The sequence below is a fragment of the Dendroctonus ponderosae genome, unplaced genomic scaffold, assembly GCF_020466585.1.
Source record: "Dendroctonus ponderosae isolate FM_Combo_2020 unplaced genomic scaffold, Dpon_F_20191213v2 Dpon_F_20191213_8, whole genome shotgun sequence".
NCBI lineage: Eukaryota > Metazoa > Arthropoda > Insecta > Coleoptera > Curculionidae > Dendroctonus > Dendroctonus ponderosae.
This window is the reverse complement of record NW_026019016.1, coordinates 7,401,996-7,424,858: the sequence shown is the minus strand read 5'-3', so window position 1 is coordinate 7,424,858 and position 22,863 is coordinate 7,401,996. Positions and strand designations below refer to the sequence as shown.

Genomic DNA, 22,863 nt, shown 5'->3' with positions numbered 1-22,863 from the left:
CAGTAAAAGCGTTTACTAAGAAGATTGAGGGTGTATTAGTATGTAGCGCATTTTAAAACATGCAGAAATTGTTAAAATATAAATTTTAATAAACCATGTGTTATTTTGTTCCTTTCCAAGATTCCTCGTTCTTGGTATTGTCGTTTATTTGCCTAGTGGAAATTATAGAGAACAATTTTTCTTGTTTTAAATGTGTCATAAATTTAAAGTGAAATTAAATCATAAATGTATTTTATGTCCTTAATATTTACTGTACTATTTACGGTACTTAGTGTGTTTTTTGTAAATCTAGGCACTAATTATTATTTTAATCCGGTTTAATTACTTTCATGTATGTCTTTTGACCTGTGTAGACCTTAAATTAGTGAATTGATAGAGTGATTGCTATTTATAGTTTCGTTTTGCATATTAGGATTTATCCTGACATCAAACTGGCATCGTCGAGCTCCAGGTGCGCTACTTTAATTCACTGATTTGAAAAGGAGGGATTTCATTCAAACCAATTCAACAGAAGAACTGATCAGGTACTGTGTAGTTCAGTGATAGAATGTGCGATCAGATATAAAAGAAAGTTCAGCGGAAACCCAGTAAAAGATGAACGCGAAATTTGCCGCGAGTATTTCGCAAGTGAACTGCGACACCCAACCCTTACTCAACCCTTTCGTTCACCGTCTGGAATTGAATACGACATATGAAAAAATTAAAGTAAGTACGATTTTACAAAATGTGTATATCCAAATGTTCGTCTTTAGTTCTACGGAGATTATTGCGCTGTTGTGGAATAAAACAATGCTGCATTTTGTAGCTACTGCATTGCAACCTCAACAAACTGAACTCGTACTGTATTTACGTTTGAACCGTATGGCTAAAAATATATTTTTAAAACGTGCCATGTTCTTTAAGGACAAAAGCATTTGAACATTTTAGCATTTAGACATTTAGACAGTATTTCGCCCGTTTGTTTATGTGTGTCTTAATCATTCAAGCTTCTTTTCTCATGCCATGTTTTCCCTCAAAGTAAATACGCCAAAGTTTAAACTGCCCCAACTCTGCATCGAATGGAAATTGGCAATCGTAGATGGATTTAACTTGTTCGCAATTCATACTGCTCACAAGCAGAAAACTTTCTGTATTAATTACTAGATAAATATATTTTTAAAGCCAATTTTGTATGTGTATGATGTATGTTATTCGTATCATCTTCTTCAGCCTGTGAGCGCTATTGTCTCCCGACAAAAGGCTGAATAGATATACTTTGATGAGGAGTGTATTATTAAACCAATTGTTTTTAAAGTTGTAAAAAAACGAACTCTGGTTCTGGAAATTTTTTAAAAGCGTCCGAATGTCCGCAGGAGGAGGCCATAGAAAAATCTTTGCAGAGATGTGTCATACTATTTTGTGTGTTTTATCTGAATCTGAGGAATTTTCACACATTTTGGCACACCATTTYCTCAAAGTTAGAAATTTTTTTCGAAATTTCTTATTTARCACCCAGTTGAATTTTTTTAACTCAAATTTTAACTCAAAAATCAATAATTTTTCAACTGTTTTCTAAAGTATTAGGGTACTACGTACGTAGTATTGTTCTTGCAAATGATTGAAATTAATGTTTCACCTTTCATCAACGACCATCATTCGACCAACTAATTTTACTTGAAAAAATTATTAAAAATTAATCATACTTTATTTGTGCAAATTTTTATTGCACTTACAAATTAACAAAAACTCACAACAATTAATCAAACCTCCTTCTAGCACAATATTGACATTGATCTTATTAAACAGAGTCCACTTGTTGCTTGCAGATTCATTTCATCGAGTCTTTCGAGTAAYTTAACATCAAAGCTTGTAAYAYAAATGGTTTCAGTTTGTTGTGTTCCAGGACCGTTTTTCCAAGCTCAATTTATTTCCTTTATCCAGTTTTCAGAAACGTGTCCAAATTATTACCGCCTACATATTGGCTCCTCTAGTTCTGAATGTCCGATTTTTTCTACCGGTTTCAAAACCCCGAATTCCTTTCCCTTTATTTTGCTGGCCATTGGACGATAATTAAGCCTTTCACCTGGCGGCTTCTATAATCACTGTTTGTCCTCCAACAGGTTGTTCTTCTCTTTTAACACTACTGACTGAAGAGGTAAGATCTGAAAGTTCTTCAATTTAATTGCTGTTCATTTACAGTCACTGAAGTCCAAATACTTGAAATACACATCTTTCGTTTTCTGTCTAGGTAGGTATACACACGTTTCCCATAAAACTCTCTTCTGTTTCTGTGTTAAAGCATTTCTCATGCAGTAAGTTGGTGCTGGACATGCACCACATTTACTGAACAGATTTTACATTGGCACTTATAGGACGAACGAAATCAGTAGAACATTGTTAGCAATTTTCAAAAAATTAACGAAGGACTTTTTAACTTTTGGAAATTTTCAACTTCAGAATTTTTCCAAACTACCAACTACTTGTCAATTTACAATAACAATGTCAATGTTTACAAAATATCCAGCAAATTTCCGCTGAATTAAATTTTCTTTGTTTGTTTTAGTCAAGTCTTGTACGAAATTAATAATATTTTACCCATAATAATATTATATCTTCCAACAGCAAACATACAATGATTCATATACATGCATTAAATATTATTAGTTCGTTACTGTTTAATAAGATACGAAGTTACTAAATGTTTTGGCAATTAATCAAACAACTGACCGAGATAGGAAATATGCATTGTCAGTGATTCAAACATAGACTCATTTATTGATGACCCAATTAGCTTTAATGCTACTGATGACAATTATTATGTGAATGAGACTGAGGAGTCATATATATTTTAAGGGCGATAATTTAATATTAATATACACATTAATGACCGATTTTTATGCAGGAATTGACCGAATAAATATCTACTCAATACAAAATTGAACACTTTTTAATAAAAACGTATATGTCTCATGTTGAAGATTAGGAATGCTTATTAATTGAGATAGATTTAAATTTGAATGTCTAAAACAATAATGGTAAGTAACTTACCATTATTGTTATTGACTTATGACTTCGAAGGTGCATGTTATAGATAACGTTGAAGCTCGGCATTTTATTATATTTTTTAATAGCTTTTCTAGAATAGGTGACACAAATTCGATTCATCTTTGAATTTTGTGATTTACATCATGCGTTCTCTTGTTTTTCAAAATATATATTTACATCTGCTTAGGAGACCAATTATGGAAGTTTTCCGGATGGTACTGAATTCCTTAGCGACTTTTACGATCACTCTGTTGATTTGAGGGTAATTCAAAATGTTCCTAAGAATATGCACAAAACTCGGTTCATTCGTCAAAATATTGCAAAAATTTAATCCAGCACACTTTCCACCAAACGTTGACGTTATTTGAAATTCAGGCGGTCGAAGTAAAACACTGTAAAATGTTTATTTTGCTGAATGGACAGGTTTATTTTACTCTACTTATTCTTTTTCGCTTCATAACTTTGCCGAAAAAGCTTTGTTTACATACAATACAATTTTCAAAACTCACCCAAAACATATTAAATCCATACAGCATCTTTAGCAGGATCGCGTCTATGAGCTAATCTCAGAATTTCGCAGACCTATTAATGAACGAAGAATTATATATTATTATCATTTTCATGGTAACATTTTGTTTATCGATTAGCTTTAATTTACCAGAGGCGCTGTTATAAATTTACACAATGAGCTTGTGCAAGCAGATTATGAGCTATTTTTCCTTCAGATATTTTGGGGATTAGAAAAAGCGGACAACAATTCCAATTTTACCTAAACACACTACTCCAAACTGAATAAATTACTGAAAAAAATAGAGGCGATAAGTAACACCTTTTCCAGTGTCTCAAGTGTAGCTGCAATCTAAAAGCAATTGTAAATTGTAATTGTTTTTAGCAATATTCTTATTGCCTCTAGGCAAACGAGTCGTTGATGGTCGCAAGTAAGAAAATATTGGAATACCTATTCTATTTTTCTGCACACAATGTCAATGCTAAAATATTTATACCTATTGGCAGGCAGACCGGCTTATCAGCGTGACGTGAATTCGATTTTATTACATTCTTTATCATACATATTAATAGGAAGTACATTAAACAATCCGATATTTATAACAATGCTCCCAGGAGCGATTGATAGTGTTACTTGCTCTTAGATAGTTAATTGCTACTATCAACATAAATACGATAAATTCAATCAGTGGGTGGCACTATTTAACTTTTATTTTTCACAATATGAATTTAATTATTGTCACAATATGAAATATACACTGTAATTTCACTTACGAATATAATTACTAAAAAAAATTCATTTAAATCCTGTTAAATACACCAAATGGATATATTTTTTTCTTTGACGCAAGTATATTTTCAACTTTGTATGTATATATTTTTCCCTCTATTGGTTATATATTTCCCTCTATGTATTATTTTTAACAATTTAATAATTTTTCATTTGCCACAGTTGAAATCATTAATTTAATATTGAAGTTTTGTACGAAAAGTATTCATTGAAACTGCCATAATATTGTTATAAACACCTTGCATTAACGCAATGTTACTTTATTGATACATTAAAACATTTGGATATTTACAAAACAAATTAAATCATTTTTTCCAAAAAAAAATTCCAAATTAACTCAAACATTATTTATATTGAGAAAACATGCCTGTTTAGGTGCCTGGGTGCATAAGTCACCAATTAGCATCACCACCACTAACAAACTGTAATATTCTGTATTTTTTTTAACAACCAGAAAGTTTATCATTTGAAAAACTCTCTATCTTCTGCGGAAACGTTTGAAAGAAAATTTTTATCAAAACATAACACGAAAATTCCCTTTTATAATATTTTCCAATTTCTCGATGTCAAAAAATCAGTGTTAAACAGATAACAGGTGCCACGAATTCATTTAAAGACTAAATTGGGCGCAGACCATTTTCCATCGATATGTATGTAGGTATGTATGAGGTTTTAACAGTTGAAAGTAAACCATCTGTTGTCGCTCTCTGACCTGCTTGCTGCTTCCTTGTGTATCTTTTACGCATAATTATCACAAATTTATTAAAGTGGAAGACTAAAATTAATTCCTTTATACAACTGCCCAACAGAAGTCAGGATCCAAATTTAAAAGAAAACTTGATGTTATGAATAATTTATAATTCCGGGTAGTAAAGAAGTGAAAAGCATCGGAAAATTGTTAACGGAAAGCGAACAGCAAAATGAATAACAAAAGGTAATTTCTCAATGTAATCCCTTTTATCTGATAAGTACATTACGTAATGCAAAAACTTCTTAGAAATCATATTGTTACGCATGTTCATGCTTAACTCTTAGCAAATAACAATAGCAACTAATACGCAAGAATGTAGCAAGTCTTCGACATGAACCCGTGCACCGAGTGTCCTATCAGCTGACAACAAAAGGAAAATTATTCAAGTCACGAAAGCCATTATTTTCCGCTAGTTGTATTAACGTATAACCAAAAGTAGCGAACAGAGGAAAGAACTTGATTCACTGATTCTATCCACAACGGAAAGCGCTTATTATGTACAGTAAGACAAACGAAGGAACATAGAAACCTTTTCATCATCTAATTTTGCATTATGCACATGCAAATGACTTAACAGGAAATTTTATATAATATCATGTACAATTTTTCATTTCGATGAGCTCTGCAGATTACAACATTTCTTTTAACGAATCTCTGAACTTATTTAATTGGCTTTTTACTAAAAACATTAGCGAGTGAAGGGGAAAGTACCTGGTTTTATCTAAAGTCAAATTTTCACTTTCAATATTCGTCCAAATGTGTGCTTTGTTCATGAATATTGTGAAGGTTGTTGTATTAATTGAGTTTTCAAGCCACTAAAATTTAAGCTAAACACGGTTGAAATACTTTGCATTTGAGTAGTGATAATTCCCCGAAAACCTTCCTTCATTAAGAAACAAAACCAAGGATCTAATTATTTACTTCAAGGTGTAAAAATTAACTACGGTTAGAATGATATAAAAAAAATTAGAAAACCGCAACAAGTTAAACGTAAATAAGTGTAGTAACCCTAACAATACTTAGCTGCCCATTAAAAATATGACAGCAATTAGAAGCTGAATGCTGCAGAATTAGCAAATATTAAATCAGCAATTATGAAATAACAAAGTTAGCACTGAAAATTTGTTAAAATCCGTTAAACCGCAGGTCGGATTATTATAAAAGGTGGATTTGTTATGTTCTGTACGTATATGTTTTCTAGATCGCTTTTGCAAAAGTGAGTTTCAAGCTCCTAACCTGACTGAAATTTGGCATGCAATCGGATTAAGCTTTCTATTGATAAGATTTTAAAGTCGATCAAAGAGTTTGGCTAAGTTTCGCTCTGTAATGACACCTTAAATTGTATAGGTCCAAATCCGTATAAAATTCCTTACTAATCCTAAATTTCATTTTGAAAGAGAGTGCCTATTTAAGCATGTATGCAGTAAAACTTTACAGGGCGTTGTGCTCCAAGATGGATCAGAATTTCATTAATTAATGTTCCGAAAAAAGAAGAAAAAGCGACGATTAGTGTTACTTTTTATTTCGCCTCAACATTTTTGTCTTTCGAAAAGATGGAAGTTCCGCACGTCTTCTATTACAGATTGGTAAAGAGTGGAAGAAGAAAGGAATTTGGATAATTATTGCAATTTAAAACTTCTCATTACTCGTTTTTTTATATGGAACCATATCAACTTGTTGCAATCTCCTTTTTCACCATTATCGGATGATTTGAGTTTAAATTCGAATAGCAATTTATGAGTTGGTTTTCTATATACCAAAGTTTTAAAATTGTCTAAATTTTTCTAAGTTGGCATATTGACAATAGAAATTTTGTTGTTTTGTGTTCAAAGGCAAATTAACATGCGGGTTCTTCTTCTCGTAGATAAGATCAAAATTTGCTTTTTGTGCCACCTGACTATAAGTAGAAAACATATCAATATCTCACCAGCAAATAATTAAATCTTGCATAAAAATTGAAATTAGCAAAAACATTAATATGGAAACATTATCTTGAGGTTTCGGAAGCGATTCTGTTTTCTTTATCAAAAGGTTCCTAAAGAAGAGTGTATTAATAAAGCGTTCAAATAATTTAAAAAATTAGTACCAATTCTTAGATTTTCATCAGTGAGCAACGATGAAAGCTAAACGATGAAAATGATTCTAATCTAATGGAAACGACGCTTGTCATTTATTTTAATTTGATCTCCTTATCAGGCTAATAAATACAACTGACTGCAAGTAATTCCAGTTTCAAGTTCAATAGCCCGATGATTATCTAAGTGCACTTTACTATAACAATATAGTTGTGATACGGTAACGTGTTCAACTTTCTCTCTTTGGCAATACCTACTTGAAGGTGCATGCATGGTTCAAGTTCATCTGCACCGACTGGAGAGGTGATCCGAAAACAGTTCTAAAATTGTTTAGTTTCACAATAAATGATAATCTCAATTCTTTAGTAATTCTTGATACTCAACTAACAAAAACAATAGTGGTATAAACGTAACCATGAAACAAACGTTTAATATGCATTTGCAATCATACACATTGATAATATTTACATTGATTCATTGAAATTTTTTTCACACGTTATAACCAATCTTCATGCGGTTAACAGTATAATTTTTTGGCTTCAGAACGTTAATAGAATATTGGCATGATCCGATATCGAGACCAAACTGCCATAACATGGAAGTAATTAAATAGCAATTTTTGTTCATCTCAACCTTTCTCTGTGAGTGATATCCTGCGAAAGCCAATTATCAAACATCGCTTACACTCAGTGGATGGCACGCCAACCTTCGAAATTTAAAAAAATTGAACATGGGCCAGATATTGATGTGAAAGTTGTTGCAGTTACGTATAGCCGTCTAATTTAAATGATGGGCTTTGAAGCCTGTGAAAAAATATACGAAATTTTGGGCTAACACATCACCTAAAGGCACGGAAAAGGAACCTGCTATATTAGAGCAACAAATTTAGTTGGTATATTTGAAAGGCGATGTTATACAGCGTTCTATTGCCCCAGATTTTAACTATGCTTGGAGAAACAACATCTAATTGGTGTTTCATTTTGAAATTATAATATAAACTGGCCGTTTTATAAAGAAACTAGCTTACCAGGCAAACGTTGTATTGCCATATAAATTATTCCTAGGGTTTTTTTTTCATCTCGAGTGGGCGGTTTGCCCACTTGAGATTTTTTTTTATTTTGTTTTAAATTTATTGAATTACTAATATAGCTATTAGAAGATGGGGGTTTATGGCAGCACCCATATCACTTAGGGGTATGAAAAATAGATAACAACCTATTCTCGGACCTACTGAATATACATACAAAATTTCATCAAAATTGGTCAAGCCGTTTCGGAGGAATATGGTAACTAAAACTGTGACACGAGAATTTTATATATACAGATATAGCAATTTATTTTTGGCGCTCAATTTTCTTCAACATCATACCCTGATAAATGAAAATAAGTTTGCGACAATTATGTAATCTGTTATTTATGAATTTTAATAATCGTCTACTAGTACATACTAATAGTTTATTTCGCTGCTTTGAAAACGCTGTATCAAGCATTTGTATGTTTTATAAACGGCCATAAATCTTAATTTTTATCAGCAGAATAGAAGCAACTAAACCAATTAAGCATATGTCATATTAAATGTAAAATTGTGAAGTAGAAAGTGGCTGTTGATGTCATTGGCCGGCCTATTATTAATTTATAATTCACGAGCCTGATTTTTACAGAACAATTTGGCACGTGAATATTTTTACATTTGTCGACTTAACAAATTACTTTCTATTTACATTTCCGGTTAAGTCGGCGAATAATCATGTCGAAGCAAACCCAAATTTGATTGTATAATATTGCACAATGCGCAATACAAATATTTCGTACTACAAAAGAAACAAAAATTACAAACCCTATTTAAATAAAATTACTCAGTCACTATACTAGTGTACATTTGAACACTTTTATTTATACAGAATATTTAAAATACCCCAACGTAGGCGAATATATATGTAGTTGGTATAGCTGTGGAATCCAAAGGGTTTTGCGAAATGCTTAAATTATTTCTTTACAAATACTGAACTGATTTAGCGAGTGCCAGCATCGAATAGGTCGATTTTAAGTCTTAAAAAACTGAAGAGTTTGATTCATTTTCTTCTTCTATACAACGAAAGGAAATTGACACAAATTTTTCTCTCTAGTGTTGCTTTATCTTTAGCCAATTAAAATTCGTTTAATTTTTAAAACAATTTTTTTACATTCAATTGATTTTTTAATATATAGTTAATATAAAAACTGAATGTTCTTGAAATGTCTGTGTGTTCTTGAAGCTTCTAACATGATTTCACTCCTTGGCTTACCGTTCTGTGGGTCCAAATTATATTCTCTTCATTTTCCATAATTTTATCGTGTTTTTTTAAATTACAAAATTACAAAGCCAATTTTTTATACCTTTTTGAAACCAAAAATTACAACTCGGATGTTTATAAAAATGATCTCCAAGATTACTGTGTATAAATTTCCAAAAAGCATCTCTTCTTTTATTGATTGTTATTCGAATAATTCATTAGCCGTTTGAAGTTTATTAGTTACTTTTCGATAAACTTGACTTTCAAGTCTTACTAAATTTGTACTTTGATACTTACTACGCACAGGAGGAAAGAGAGGAAAATACTTGACAGAAAGCCATAACTAGCTCTCCCAAGCTCTCAACTATTAAAGAGTTAATTTAACATGCCGAATTTTCTGTTGCGCGCTAAAGGTTTGCGTTATGTTCAAAATATTCGACTAAATTTAAAATGATTCTGTTTTCGAACGATGAAATGTATTGTAGATATAAATAGTGAGTGGGTTTTCAATGTAGTGCTTTAAGTGGATTGAAATAAATCTAAATACTTTTAGTTATAGAATCTATACGTATATCGCAGTGAGCGATTTATGAGAGTTATTATTCATTCAGGAGCTAGTGAGATTGGCAAACCGATTAAATAGTGGTGATAACTCGCAAGGAGAATAATATAATTTGCCCATCACATTTTATAATATATGGTTTACCTATTTTTAACAAGTTTGAAGCCCTAGATAAGGCAAGTTTTTGATTGCAATAGTCTTAAAGATATTGTTCTCAAACAGCTAGTAAAAAAATGAGAAATTAAAATGTTACTGCTCGTTATGTTGAAATTGCAACATTGACCTGTTCATCAAATTGATAAGAAAATTTAACGCTTAAGTACTTAAGGAAACTAATCGGCCTCAACTAGTCTACCGTCAAGTCTACACGAAACTAATGCTGCTAAGTCTTATAAATATTCCTATTTGAGTTCGGCTATTCTTGACTACCCCCATAAGTTCAGTTATAATTATTTCACTGCATGCCTGCATTATTACCTCGAAAAGTTCTGTTGGAGTTCGATGCACTTCTCTGTAAACCTTACTCTTAACAGTAATCCAGAAGTAAAATTCTAATGCAGATCATCGCAACATTTTAATGAAGTGCAGTAATAGATCAACGGTTCGTAGGTATTGTTTGGAATGTTTCTGAAAGAATTACTGAAATCCATCATAAAATTTCAATGTTCTTAAATTTTGGTTTCCACATCTTTTTTGTCTAACTTCTTCAATTTCGGAGTCTTCAACCCACAGTAGTATCCTCTCTTGATCCATACCTTTTATCACATTTATACATAAACAGTAATTAAAAGTTTTAAATTAATTTCGTATGTAATAAAACATCAATAAAAAAGCAACAGTTCAACCACAAACTAAAGTAAATTGATTTTTGTGTGCGAACTAACTGATTGAGACTATTGGAAAGGAAGATTAAATTTTACAGACCTAGAAGAGGATATTGTTTAAACATTTCGTCATCTTTTTATTTATGACGAAAGTTCAACTGAATGTACATTTATAACATCGTAATCATTTATTGCACACAATAAATTTAAATCAGTGTTTCTGTGAGTCATATTTCGCATTGTTCGAAAATTTCTGATCCGGTATGATACCAAACAACGTTTACAGATTCCAAGTTGATTTATATTATGTACTGTTTGAAGTAGTTATTGCTCCCATTTATTGGTTTCCACAACTTAATAAATTTTTCAGATTTTTATTTTCTATCGACGAATCGGATGACCAGTGTTTTGAATCAAGCTCTCAAGTTAAAGGAGAGAAATAAAATAAGGACTTTTAGTAAAATAGTATCATTTTGTAATTTGTTAAATTCATCTAAACAAAATAACTTGTAAATCACCAAGTTTCTTCAAGAAGTGAGATGCTGAAATGTGCAGCTTCTGTAATTAATACACGGCGACTTAATTAAGTAACGACACGTAGCTCATATAATACATATAATATTCTAGTAAAATCCGAATATGTATGATCCCAATATCCCAAAAATGATGTTTAGTGAAAGTATGCTTATTGTATCACGTCATTTAATGGATATTTGGGCGATTTATGCATGATCGTTCAGGCCGAGCCCAATCTCTTGTGCTGAATTCAGATCTTTAATTATAAATTATTACTAATGAGAAGATTTTCGACCGCTATTTGCTTTCCGAGGAATGTCCGCATTTGCATCGACCAGTCTTGTACATTTAACACACTTTTCTATTCATTCATATATTTTTATTCAACCTTATTATTCCGTTGAGATTTATTGGTAAATAACATGCGTTTTGGAATGTAGAACAGGCTTGAGCCATGGAAACCCATCTATTTAGATGTTGTTGTTGTAAACGGACTAAAAGTTTTTAAATGTTTAAAAAATTGACTTGAGCACCAGGCGAATATAAATTAAACTTGTTAAATTAAAAAAATATTGTCTTGGATCCTACACGAAGATTAGATTAGAAATAATTTCTTTCTTCAATGCTTGATTAGCTGTTTAATACGTTTTTATAATTGATTTCAGACGGCCATTCTTACATTAATTCTAGTTCCTGTACGAGTGGGTCTGATATGTTTCTTCGTGGTAACAGGATGGATGTTGGCCACTGTTGGACTTTTTGGTGTGACTGAACAAGAATTACATGAGAAACCTTTAGAAGGATGGAGAAAGTAAGTGATGAAACGTGCGTGCTGGTGGTGGAGCTAATGAATTTTTAATAGTAACAATTTGTTCTCTATGGATGTTACTAGCTGCGTCTAAAATTATATTTATATAATATAAACATATTAAATGTTCTTAATGGTATAAGCCGTTTTCTGTTACCATTTCTGCACAGTACCTAAAGCTATTAAACCGGTGGCAGAGCTTCTCACCTAGATTGGTTAGACCCAATAAAATTGCACAATTAAATTACTGTTAAGTTCAATATTCTTCTAATGTTTCCTTAGTTAGTTTTGTAATTAATATTTTCTATCCCCCATCATTTTTTTAATCCATATTAACTAATTTAACTAATCATATCGTTTTGGCAGATCATTGAAACGCCTAATCGCAAAATTAATCTTCTGCATATATACAATAAGCGGAGTCCGTTTGAAGATAGTTGGACGACCATCGACAAAGGCTGAGGCACCTTTGGTTGCGTTAGCACCTCATTCTTCTTTCATGGACAGTGTGGCTATGGTGTACTTAGGAGGGCCTTCTATCGTGGCAAAGGGCGAAACTGCATCTATACCTTTCTTTGGGAGTACGTTTTCTATTTAAATAATTTGCAACACTGATGGAATATTATTGTAAAATCAATACTGATTCATTTTACATGGGTGCAGATTTGTTAATTAAAGTTTACTTTTTCTGTGCAATTTTTTTAAGTTTATTTCATTAAAATAAACTAAATTTGTTATATCATGACGATAAAAAGCCTTGCCAGAAGAAATAAATAAAAATATTTCGAAACTAATTCTGAACCGTTTGCAATGATGAAATTTCCTTTTCCCAGAAATCAACAGTTATAATAAAATTGTAATTCAGTTAATCGCTTTTATAGATCTTAAACCGAAAACAGCACTTGCTAATTTACTTTCATTTCATTGTACATCTCCATTAGTGTTGCAAAATATTTGCTTTCTTCTTTCTTGTTTCGTCCGCATGCTTAAAGTTGCTTGCATCAATTAATCGCTTAAATATTGTGCTTTTATACAGTGAAATTCAATGTTGCTGCCAATTAGATTCACCGTAGGCCTACATTGCAGTCTGTGGTGTCCGGCTTACTTAATATGCCGTATGTTGAGTGGCACTAGATGGCCAATGAAGTGTGAAGTTCATGTATACAGTTAATTGATTTGATAATCCGAGTTTTTCTATTCAATGACCTGCATATAATTGAATTAATACTCATATGAAATTAATTTTACATAATATGAAGCACTTTTTTATTTAGTCAATTGTAACTTATGTTGACACTTTAAAAGCAGAACAGCGTCTGAAATTATCAATTTATTTTTTTGCTAGAAGACCTAACGATTCAAACACTCGAAACAGGCAATTATCGAAAATGCCTAATAAATATGTTCATTTGGAAATATTCTAAACTAATGACTATGACTATCTTCGTCAAATTTGCGAAAAAAAAATTAAAATACATTCTGATTGCTTTGAACCTACTCTCCATTTTCTTTTGTTTGAGAGCATTCAGTAAATTGTAATATTAATCACCGTTTCTGCAATCTCCAATTAAATACGTATAAAAGAAAGATTGAAATAAATGAAATCGTGAAATCTTTAACAAATATAGTTTTGCTCAGCAAATTTTGCTCCACTATTTTGTATAAGCTACGGATTGTTAAAAGTTATAAAGCTATAAACTGATGCAAAATTGCCAACTCTTTGGTGTCATAAAGCATAAAAATTCGTTGAGCCAAATTTAATTAATTATTAAAGATGTTAGTGTTTAATTCATTCTCTAATCGTATGTCATGTACTGGATTCAAACTTTCGCATAAATAAATAAAAAGAATGAGTTAATCTATAACCAATAGGGAAGTGAACATCGCGATAGAACAGATTTTTAAGTATTATTGGCAAATGTTTGTTTTTTGGTACATGAAAAAGTTTATTTTTTAATGCAAAATTATACTTTCTGTATAATTTCTCTGATTAATTATTGCTGTATAAACATTTATAGTGAAACATCGTGCTTAAAATTGGTTCAGATTGAAACCAAAAAATTAAGTCAGGAACAGGTGATTTTTTGTTGATTATGCCTAAATCGTTCTATCCAAAAATGCTTTCGAAGGGAAGTGAGTCTGTATGAATATGGGCCTTTAACATGGATCCCATGTTATGGGTTGAATTCTGGTTGTTTATAGTGCTGCTAATAGGTGATATTAAGGCTCAACACAAGTTTATGTGTTACCTCTCATAGATACCATTTTTTTAGTTTTCGGGGCCTCTCTTTAATAGTCAACTTGATAATAAATGGTCTAAATAATAAGTATTATTTATTTAGAAGACAAAATTTATATTGCAATATCTTACGAAATAATCAACTTTCATAATTCGATTAAATTTTACTTGCTTATATTCCTCATAATTTTGGGAAGCTTCGAATTTATTAATGAAGAAAATAATAGAGCAATACCTATAGATCAATTACCGGCCATAATTTCAATTTTATGAAAGTATCGGAACGTAATTAAATGTTGCTTAATTGTTATTTTGGGTTAGTATTTTATGTACCGTATTTTCCCTTCACGTTTTAAGTAACTGCAGGTTATTCAAATGCAAATTAAATTCATTCAATTAGAAAGTGGAATTATATGTTATACAGGCGGGCATCAAATCAAGAGAATCATTCACATTTTCAGTCTTCAGTAAGCAAAAAAATTGTGATGCACTGTTGGCTTTCTTTTCATCTCCAGATGGAAGACTTGCAAAGACATCGTATACAACAATCATGTAATTGAGAATTTACGAGTAACAAAGCTTAGGGAGTCCAAACTCAAAAACTGAAATCCACTCACAATATGTTAATTAAATTCCAGATTTCCATTTAAAATTAAAAAAGTGGTTGCTTATTCTTTATGCATTCTATATAGCCACAGATTATGTTTTAAGTATTTTTTTGTGAAATCGTGATGGCTATAATCAGATGCAAAATGAACATTTTTATTTGCGAGTTCTGCAAATATTCCTATATTATTCATCCCTGATGGAAATTCACTTGGAACAAACTGAAAAAGAAAATTTGCCAAAATATGTACTAAGGAAAGTGACTGAAAATTGTCTTCATTACTTCGTTTTCATACTAGTAATAAAGTCTATGTTGCGAGGTTTAAAGGTGCATTTGATGTGTTTTGACACAAACAAAAACTTAAAAAACTTGTAGTATTTAATGAAAGTTGTGGTTGATAAATGTTGATGTTATTGCAGTCGTATTTTCTTTGGTAATGTTGAAAAATTTTGACAAAATGTAAATGTGTGTATTACAAATTCCTAGCGGATCTACTGACTTAAATTTTAAATATTTTCTCGTCATATTTAGATTTTTCACCGGGAATAGGTCCCAGTCCCAGTGAAAAAATTTACTTCCTACCGTGGTACTGCTAAATTTAGGAATTTGATGGAAAGAAATACTTTTTTCTAGTGACCTTCCCAATCACCTGATCCCAAACCGCTGGACTTTTTTAGTTAGACGTGTGCCTGATATACTCGGACAGAAATACATGACGTTCATGGATAATCGGATAAAAGACACTGCGAGCATCACAAATCTTTAAAAATGTGCTGCTTCTACATATTTTAAGAAGCTAAATATAAGTCTTTCTTGGCGACCAGGGGACTATAATTAACTGTTGAAATTATGTCTATATATTTTTTTCATATAATATTGAGTTTCTAATATGTTTTTCGCTTTTGACTTGAAATGTCCTAATCGGTTATTTATATGAATATTGACTCAAATGTGTAAATGTAAAAGACCAAATAATCCACAAATAAATCTATAAAATTAGCACTGAACAAACAAATCTTCTGCAAATTATGACTTGCACAAATCAAAATACAACAGTAGATCACGTGTATCATTCCAAGTTAAATATAGAGCAAGTTCAACGTTATTTCAAAATTATGCTTCATGTAAATATTTGGCTTGGATTACGAATGATGAGCTTTCCAGTTGCACCCGCTTTTCAATAGATTATCATATAGATAGATGCCCTTGCAATAAAAAGCGTTTAGTTTCTAACTAATACGTTATGAAGTTCTTACTAAAATGTGTATAAATAATTTATTTCGCATATAAACCTTCACCAAAAATTGCAATTGGTAGCTTGGGTAGTTCAAGGGAACTAGTTGGTACTTGGTGTTGCACAGTGTTAAATAGTTGGGTTTGAGAGCATCTACACTGAATGTCATTTGGATTGTACTGAAGCTGCTTGTAACTTTTCTTTTTTCGTTTTGAAATAGGAAATTAAAAAACATCATTTGCGTTTTGGGCCAGAGCAGCCTGATGGCAGGCGGCATGCACTTTACCATAAAAGGTAGGCAGGCCTCAAGAGACGAGGCCCCAATTTTAGTTGCCGCTCCACATTCCACCTTTCTGGATGCAGGGCTTGTTTACGTAACAGGGTTTCCTTCGACTATTGTTCGTACTGAAAGTGTCAGCTTTCATATAGGAAGTAGGTTTGAATTGAATTTAGTTTGGTTTTGGGTTTGGGATACACGATTGGATCCATAACATGATCTGCTTTTAACGATCTAATGGAGACATTAAGAAGCTAACTGTTCACGTGCTGAAATGACAAGTTTATCACAGAGCATCTTAAATTTTTTTAAAAGTCTTATTTTCTATTGCAACACGACAGCAATACAAATGATGTCTAAATCTGACCTAGTTCAAGGCGCTTTTAAAGGCTTAACGACGTTGTGCAAGCCGACAGGCAACGATTGCATGCAGAGATAAAAATACGTAAAACATATCTTTCATCTGGATCCACAATGCGGACAAAACCTGAAAATGGTTTTATATTTTATTAATTTAGAGGAACAGCCATACGGCTTTGAAAGGAGAAATAGAAAGTTTTGAGAATTTTAAACACAAATTGCTCAACGAAACGTTACACGCCCAAATTCACCTCAACTTAGGAACTGGAAATGTTTTTATTGCTGAGGGATTTCAACTCCAAAGGCGTAAAGGTGATGAAAAAAATACATTTTGTCGCCTTGCAGTGATTTTTTTCTTGGACCAAATTACGAAATCTAGAGCTCATGCTGAAGCCTAAAACTGCATAGTCGAGTAAAGACACACATTTTATAGATAAGGTTGCATTCATTAAAAGAGTCCCAAATTACAATTGCTTTGAAAATATCGTCGAAAAAAAAAGTTTAATTTCTATCAAAAATACTGAACACTTTAAGTTCCATGTTTGCATGAGTTAAGATTGATTGGTGGAGAAACCTCGCTTTGTTTGTATTCCGAAGATGGATTTACTTGAGATATCAGAACAACAACAGTATAACAAATATACCCATTCAGGCGAACACTAAAAGTACTCATCATTTTAAATGATGTATGGACAAATTAGACGATTAACTTATCTCATACTCGAAAATTACGTATATTCAACATGCGTGGTGCAAGTTTTGACAACAAAAATAAACGTTTTCGCAATCTTAGTTTTAACAATTCAACAATTTAATTGTTGTCAAGGTTTGCATAATTCATTTCCCTCAGTGTGCACTGAAATTAATTTAAATAAAAGTAACTACTAAACCATTGGAACCTGTAGGAAAAACTATTGCAATCGTCTCAGCAAAGCAGAAATTCAGAATATGCAATGTCTTTTCAATAAAATACATCATTAAATAATCGTAGCCGATTTCTTATAGAAGCAGAAAGTAAGAACATAATATGACAGATGCAATAATTTGCTAACTTCCTCAAATCTTCGAATTTTCGCTAAACTTTCGAAATACAGATACACCAGATTTGAAATAATAAAAATAATTTTTGTTGCTTATTTATATCTGCTGGCTAGAATGTCCTTGCAGTTACTGTAATTATTTCTTTTCACTTGTCGAAATTTGGCTATTTTAAAAAAGCGTAAAAACAGTAAGTAGAATTTTGTTTTGTCCTACTTTGGTTTCAAAAGAGAGTATCAGTAGCACAATAAAAGTTCAAAATAAAATTACGAAGAAACTTGTGACAAATGATGACTGAATGAATGAAAAACCATAGGACTGAAGTAAAACTTAAAAAAAATAAATCCGAAAGAAATTATTTGTTTCGAATTCTTCTAACAAAAATAAAATATTTTAAAAGTCTTGTTTCTTATTATTTTCAACTAAACTAAAAAACTAAAATTTATAAAAGGTATTATGCACGTCTTGTGTGTTTAATTAACTTAAAATTGTGTATTTATATTTGTCTAATACTAATGGAATGGCATGTGCACAAAGGTAATACGAATAAAGGCGTCTTCTAAAATTGAATGCATTTTTTAGAACTCATAAACTACACTCAGCCTATTTACGTCTGGCGAGACGATGCTGAATCCAGGCAAAAGTCAGTAAAAGAAATAATAAAACGAGCCAGTTCCCAGCTGGATTGGCCTCAAATTTTAATTTTCCCTGAAGGCACCTGCACCAACCGCTCTTGTTTGATTAGTTTCAAGAATGGAGCATTTTATCCTGGAGTTCCTATTCAACCAGTTTGCATTCGTTATCCGAATAAACTGGATACGGTAACATGGACATGGGAAGGACCAAGTGCGTAAGTATTTCATAAATAATAAATAATTTTAAATAATATTAAAGAAGGAAAGTTTCACTTTATTGATAGATTTCATTTTCTAACGCTCATCCGTATAGTCAAGAAAAGTTACAAAACATTTCATAATCAAAATATGTGTTAAATTACCACGTGTTGTAGATTATACATAATAAATTGATGAGTTTAGAAAAACTAGACAAAAAATATAAAAAATGGAACCGTTCAGCAAGCAGTGACAATGAAAACGTTCCTAAATATATTTTTTTGTCTACTCATCATATATTTAATTTTAACGCATACTTTTTTAAATTATTGCTTGTGATAACTTTCCGGAACATGTGAACAATCAAAATACTGAAGATTCAGTAAACTTATAAAAATACTTTTGAATTTTCAGATTGAAACTCTTATGGCTTACTCTAACACAACCCTCGAGCAACTGCATAGTTGAATTCCTCCCTGTTTACTATCCGAATGAAGAAGAAAAACGCGACGCCAAGTTGTTCGCCAACAATGTGAGAGCAATAATGGCCAAGTAAGGGATTTATAACTAATATAGCAAAACTATTTCATCAAATGTGTTATTGTTCTGATCTTTATATGAAGAGCCAAACGTTATATTTTATTTAGCAAGAGCTCAATTATACTGGCTAATTTCACATTGCCTGTGTTTATGAGAAAACGACTGTTCTATTTTAATAATTCCTTTGCAAGAAAGTGATTTTGTTGGAAATATTGGAATTAATCAAAATCTGATATTGATCGATCTAGTGATAAAATTGCGAAAAAGTGAAGGTTCTGTTATACAACATCATTTACATCTCGTATAATTGAAGAAAGCATTTTAATACTCAAGTAGGTAAAATTTAGGATCCATTAGGGAAATTGGACTCTCAAACATAAAAGAAAATATAAATGTTTTCTTTATTAATTCTAAATATACATGCCATTTAAAAAAATTACAGTTTAAAAAACATCTGAAATATATTGTGATAACTGTGTTGTTTATGCGAGTTATAAAATATTTTTAAGTGGAGTTTTAATAAGAAGGAAATTAAAATACATACGTTAATGTATCCTATAGTATAAATTTTGTTTTCACTTCCACTGATATTAATGTATTTATAAAGGAAAAGTAAAGAATTAACTTTTAAACAACTTTTTACTGCTTTTACACACGTTCTGGGAAATTGTGTTTCCGTGTCCTTTCTTTGCACTCCGTTAGTTCCAAAAATATTTGAGCGACATTGTAGAAAAGTTTTACATTTGGAACCAGCTACCAATAAAGTGCTTGCACGTTTTCCCGAGATAATTTTTATGTGTTTTATTTCAGAGCTTTAGGCATACCTGTGGTGGATTATTCATACAGTGATTGTAAAATGATGACCCGAGCCAAAGAAATGAACGTACCATTTGCCACATCACTGGTGGAAGTTAGAAAACTTCGAAAATCTCTAGGGTAAGCTTCATGAAGTTTTCCTGTTCCACAACAGGAGAATTTCAGGCACGTTAATGATAAAAAACCAAACTTATATTTAAAATTCGCCAGGCCGATTTAAAAAAGATCAAACACCGAATCGCACAAAACTGGCAGAGTTTGCATTAAAATCAAAAGTGTGATATAGAAAATTCTGTATGTAACAATTTATATTTTAAATTTTTATAAACACGGGTACGATCGTTAGGATACCTCTGACAAATTAATTATTTTAACATGTTTTGTAGGTTAAAAGGGACTGAACGAGAAGAGGCTTTAGTCAAAGCCAACAATTACGCATGCAGAGACTGCAGTAAAGTCACTTATATCGAATTTGTAGATATTATGAGGCTTCACTCAAATGAACAATTGGCACTGCAATTATTTAGAGTTTATGACAAGGTATGAATATATTCTGACTCAAAATGCCTCCAGCGATATTTTCACTTTAAAACGTGAGCAATATCCAAGTCATATGCTTACAGAGTATGTTTGTTTTAGAATAACACTGGGCTCATCGATCTCAGGGACTATCTTCTGGGTGTTTTGGCTACGGAGGAAGACAAAACTACTGAAGAAATTGTAGTTTTTGCTTTTCTGGTATATCTTCTTTATATCCAGACCTTTTCCTCTCAATTGGATCAATTTCAACGTATACTTTTTTAAAATTGTATTTATTAATTCCAGTGCTTTTCAGATATACGATGTGAAAAGAAATGGCAAACTTACACCGGATAGTTTCTGCAGAGCCGTATGTCACACTCTGGGTATTACCCAGGAATACGGTTTACAAATTTTTGATCAAGTTGATCGAAAACAGCTAGGATTTGTTCGTTTAGGTAACTTTAATCCACCAAAAATATTGGACCCTTTCTGACCTACAGTTTGTTTTACAGAGGATTTTCTAACTTGGGCGGCCAAATATATTCCTCACCTAATCTACAGTGAGACCGAGAAACCCAACTGGAAAAACTTAGCAATTTACCGTAACATTGACAAAAAAATTGACTGATCCGCGTGCATTGTCCATATGTAAATTTGGATAAAGCGTAATATAGTATTATTCATCAGGCATGTATAATATCCTGCAAAGTAAATGTGGGTGTTCAAAGGAGTGAGATTGTAAATAAATATTCAAATATTTCTCGTCGGTGATGCTGAATTTATTATAAAGATAAATCTATGTTGTCTCTAAATAGATACATTGTAAATATCTGATACCAGCAAAAAATAGCAAGCAGGGAACTATAGATCTAAAAAAATCAATTAGAGAACAATGTGGGGAAATCGCCGGTAGATTTTAGAGACTTTTACGAGAGTAAGAATGCAATTCCTAACAATAAGCGGCCAAGTATACTTATAAATATATACAGATTTTTTAGCAAACTTCCGCCATACCCAAACATCTACAGAAAATCCATATTTTTAGCATTATGTAATTGTTGTTAAGCATATTTGGCCCTCTTTGATTCTTGTGCTTCATACCAGCAATCCATATTAACCAACCGTATAAGTCATCGGTAAATACAGTTGTAAATATGTAGGAAAGTGATTCACTGGAAGTAATTAAGGGGATAAAAGAAGAAATTTTATTTATGAGTTCATTAAAAATTGCCAAAATTCCATTAATGTCGTCAATTTAAGTAACAGACTTACTTCTGTACATAAATTCTAATAAGAAATTGTAATATAATTACTATAGAGAATCAGATAAAAAGCTCATTTTAAAAATGCAAGTCCCATCGTATTTAGCGCTTACTTATAGTGTTCCATACCAATTGAAGCGAACAGATAGATTTAATTCGTTACCCACTTTTATTATATGTAAATAATTCAACCATAGTTTCCAAAAAGATGCACAATCGACTTGATTAAGGTATACATATTATTGCACCAGTTCCATAGCATGTCAAATTGTATCCACTAGAAATAAGAAGTAAATATTTATTCGTCTGTACATTTTTTGTCTTATTTCTTGTAATATACCTAAGTTAAAATTGGCAATATCAGTTAATACAGAATTTCTTTAGTTTTTCTGATTTTTCAATTGTGTAAATTCGATTTATAGATATTAAAAATAAATGGAAAGCAAACTGTAGTTTTAGTAAGTAGGTACATTGAAATATCAAAGAAGGCTTTCGCGGCCATTGCTTAAAACTGGTGAAATTTTCGAGCTTTTAGGATCACCAGAAACCTGAAATTTCTTAATTCCAATGCACAAAATTCTACACAACTGCACGGGCAAGTAAAATTATACCCAATTAACCAATAATAATGATATAAAAAATAAGAGCTTCATAGTTCAAAATTAAGCTTTTTTACAAATATTTTCAGTAAACCCTAACAAAGATGTTTAAGAGCTGAAAATTATTTCATCTGATGTGAAAAGACGGACTTCGTTAATTTAAAAATACCTAATTAAATTAAAATTTAAACCATAATTTTAGTTGACAAATACATTCCTTTATAAAAAAAGCTCAGCACATTCTAAGTATCGAATACCCAAACAACTTAAAAGGGGTCGATTCCATTTTTATACACTTTCCTTTGTTTTAACATGAAGTAATTCGGAATGCTGCTTTATTAATTTATATGTCCAAATTTTAATGCCTTTCTTGTGTGCATTACAAAAATATTTATGTTGGAGGTTT

At 31.5% G+C, this 22,863-nt stretch overlaps 1 protein-coding gene and 1 long non-coding RNA gene across 3 annotated transcripts; one reads left to right on the top strand and one right to left on the bottom strand.

Annotated features, from left to right (window-relative positions):
* Positions 1 to 457: 457 nt before the first annotated feature.
* Positions 458 to 22,169, top strand: LOC109534524 (lysophosphatidylcholine acyltransferase). 2 transcript variants are annotated; one of them, XM_019900251.2, is made up of 10 exons: positions 458 to 705; positions 11,988 to 12,133; positions 16,431 to 16,642; positions 18,468 to 18,735; positions 19,133 to 19,270; positions 20,069 to 20,194; positions 20,461 to 20,614; positions 20,714 to 20,812; positions 20,910 to 21,051; positions 21,109 to 22,169. In XM_019900251.2, exons 1-10 carry the CDS (start codon positions 595 to 597, stop codon positions 21,222 to 21,224), a joined length of 1,512 nt encoding a protein of 503 aa, XP_019755810.2. In that variant the 5' UTR covers positions 458 to 594; the 3' UTR covers positions 21,225 to 22,169. The 2 variants fall into 2 exon arrangements, with proteins under 2 accessions (XP_019755810.2, XP_019755809.2); XM_019900250.2 differs by lacking the exon at positions 16,431 to 16,642 and adding an exon at positions 12,497 to 12,711 and having other exon boundaries at positions 461 to 705.
* On the bottom strand, positions 1,666 to 2,498 carry LOC125505333. Its single transcript, XR_007282103.1, has 2 exons — positions 2,197 to 2,498; positions 1,666 to 2,141 (listed from the first exon to the last, which is right to left on the bottom strand). It is a non-coding gene; the product is annotated as an uncharacterized LOC125505333 (long non-coding RNA).
* Positions 22,170 to 22,863: the final 694 nt, after the last annotated feature.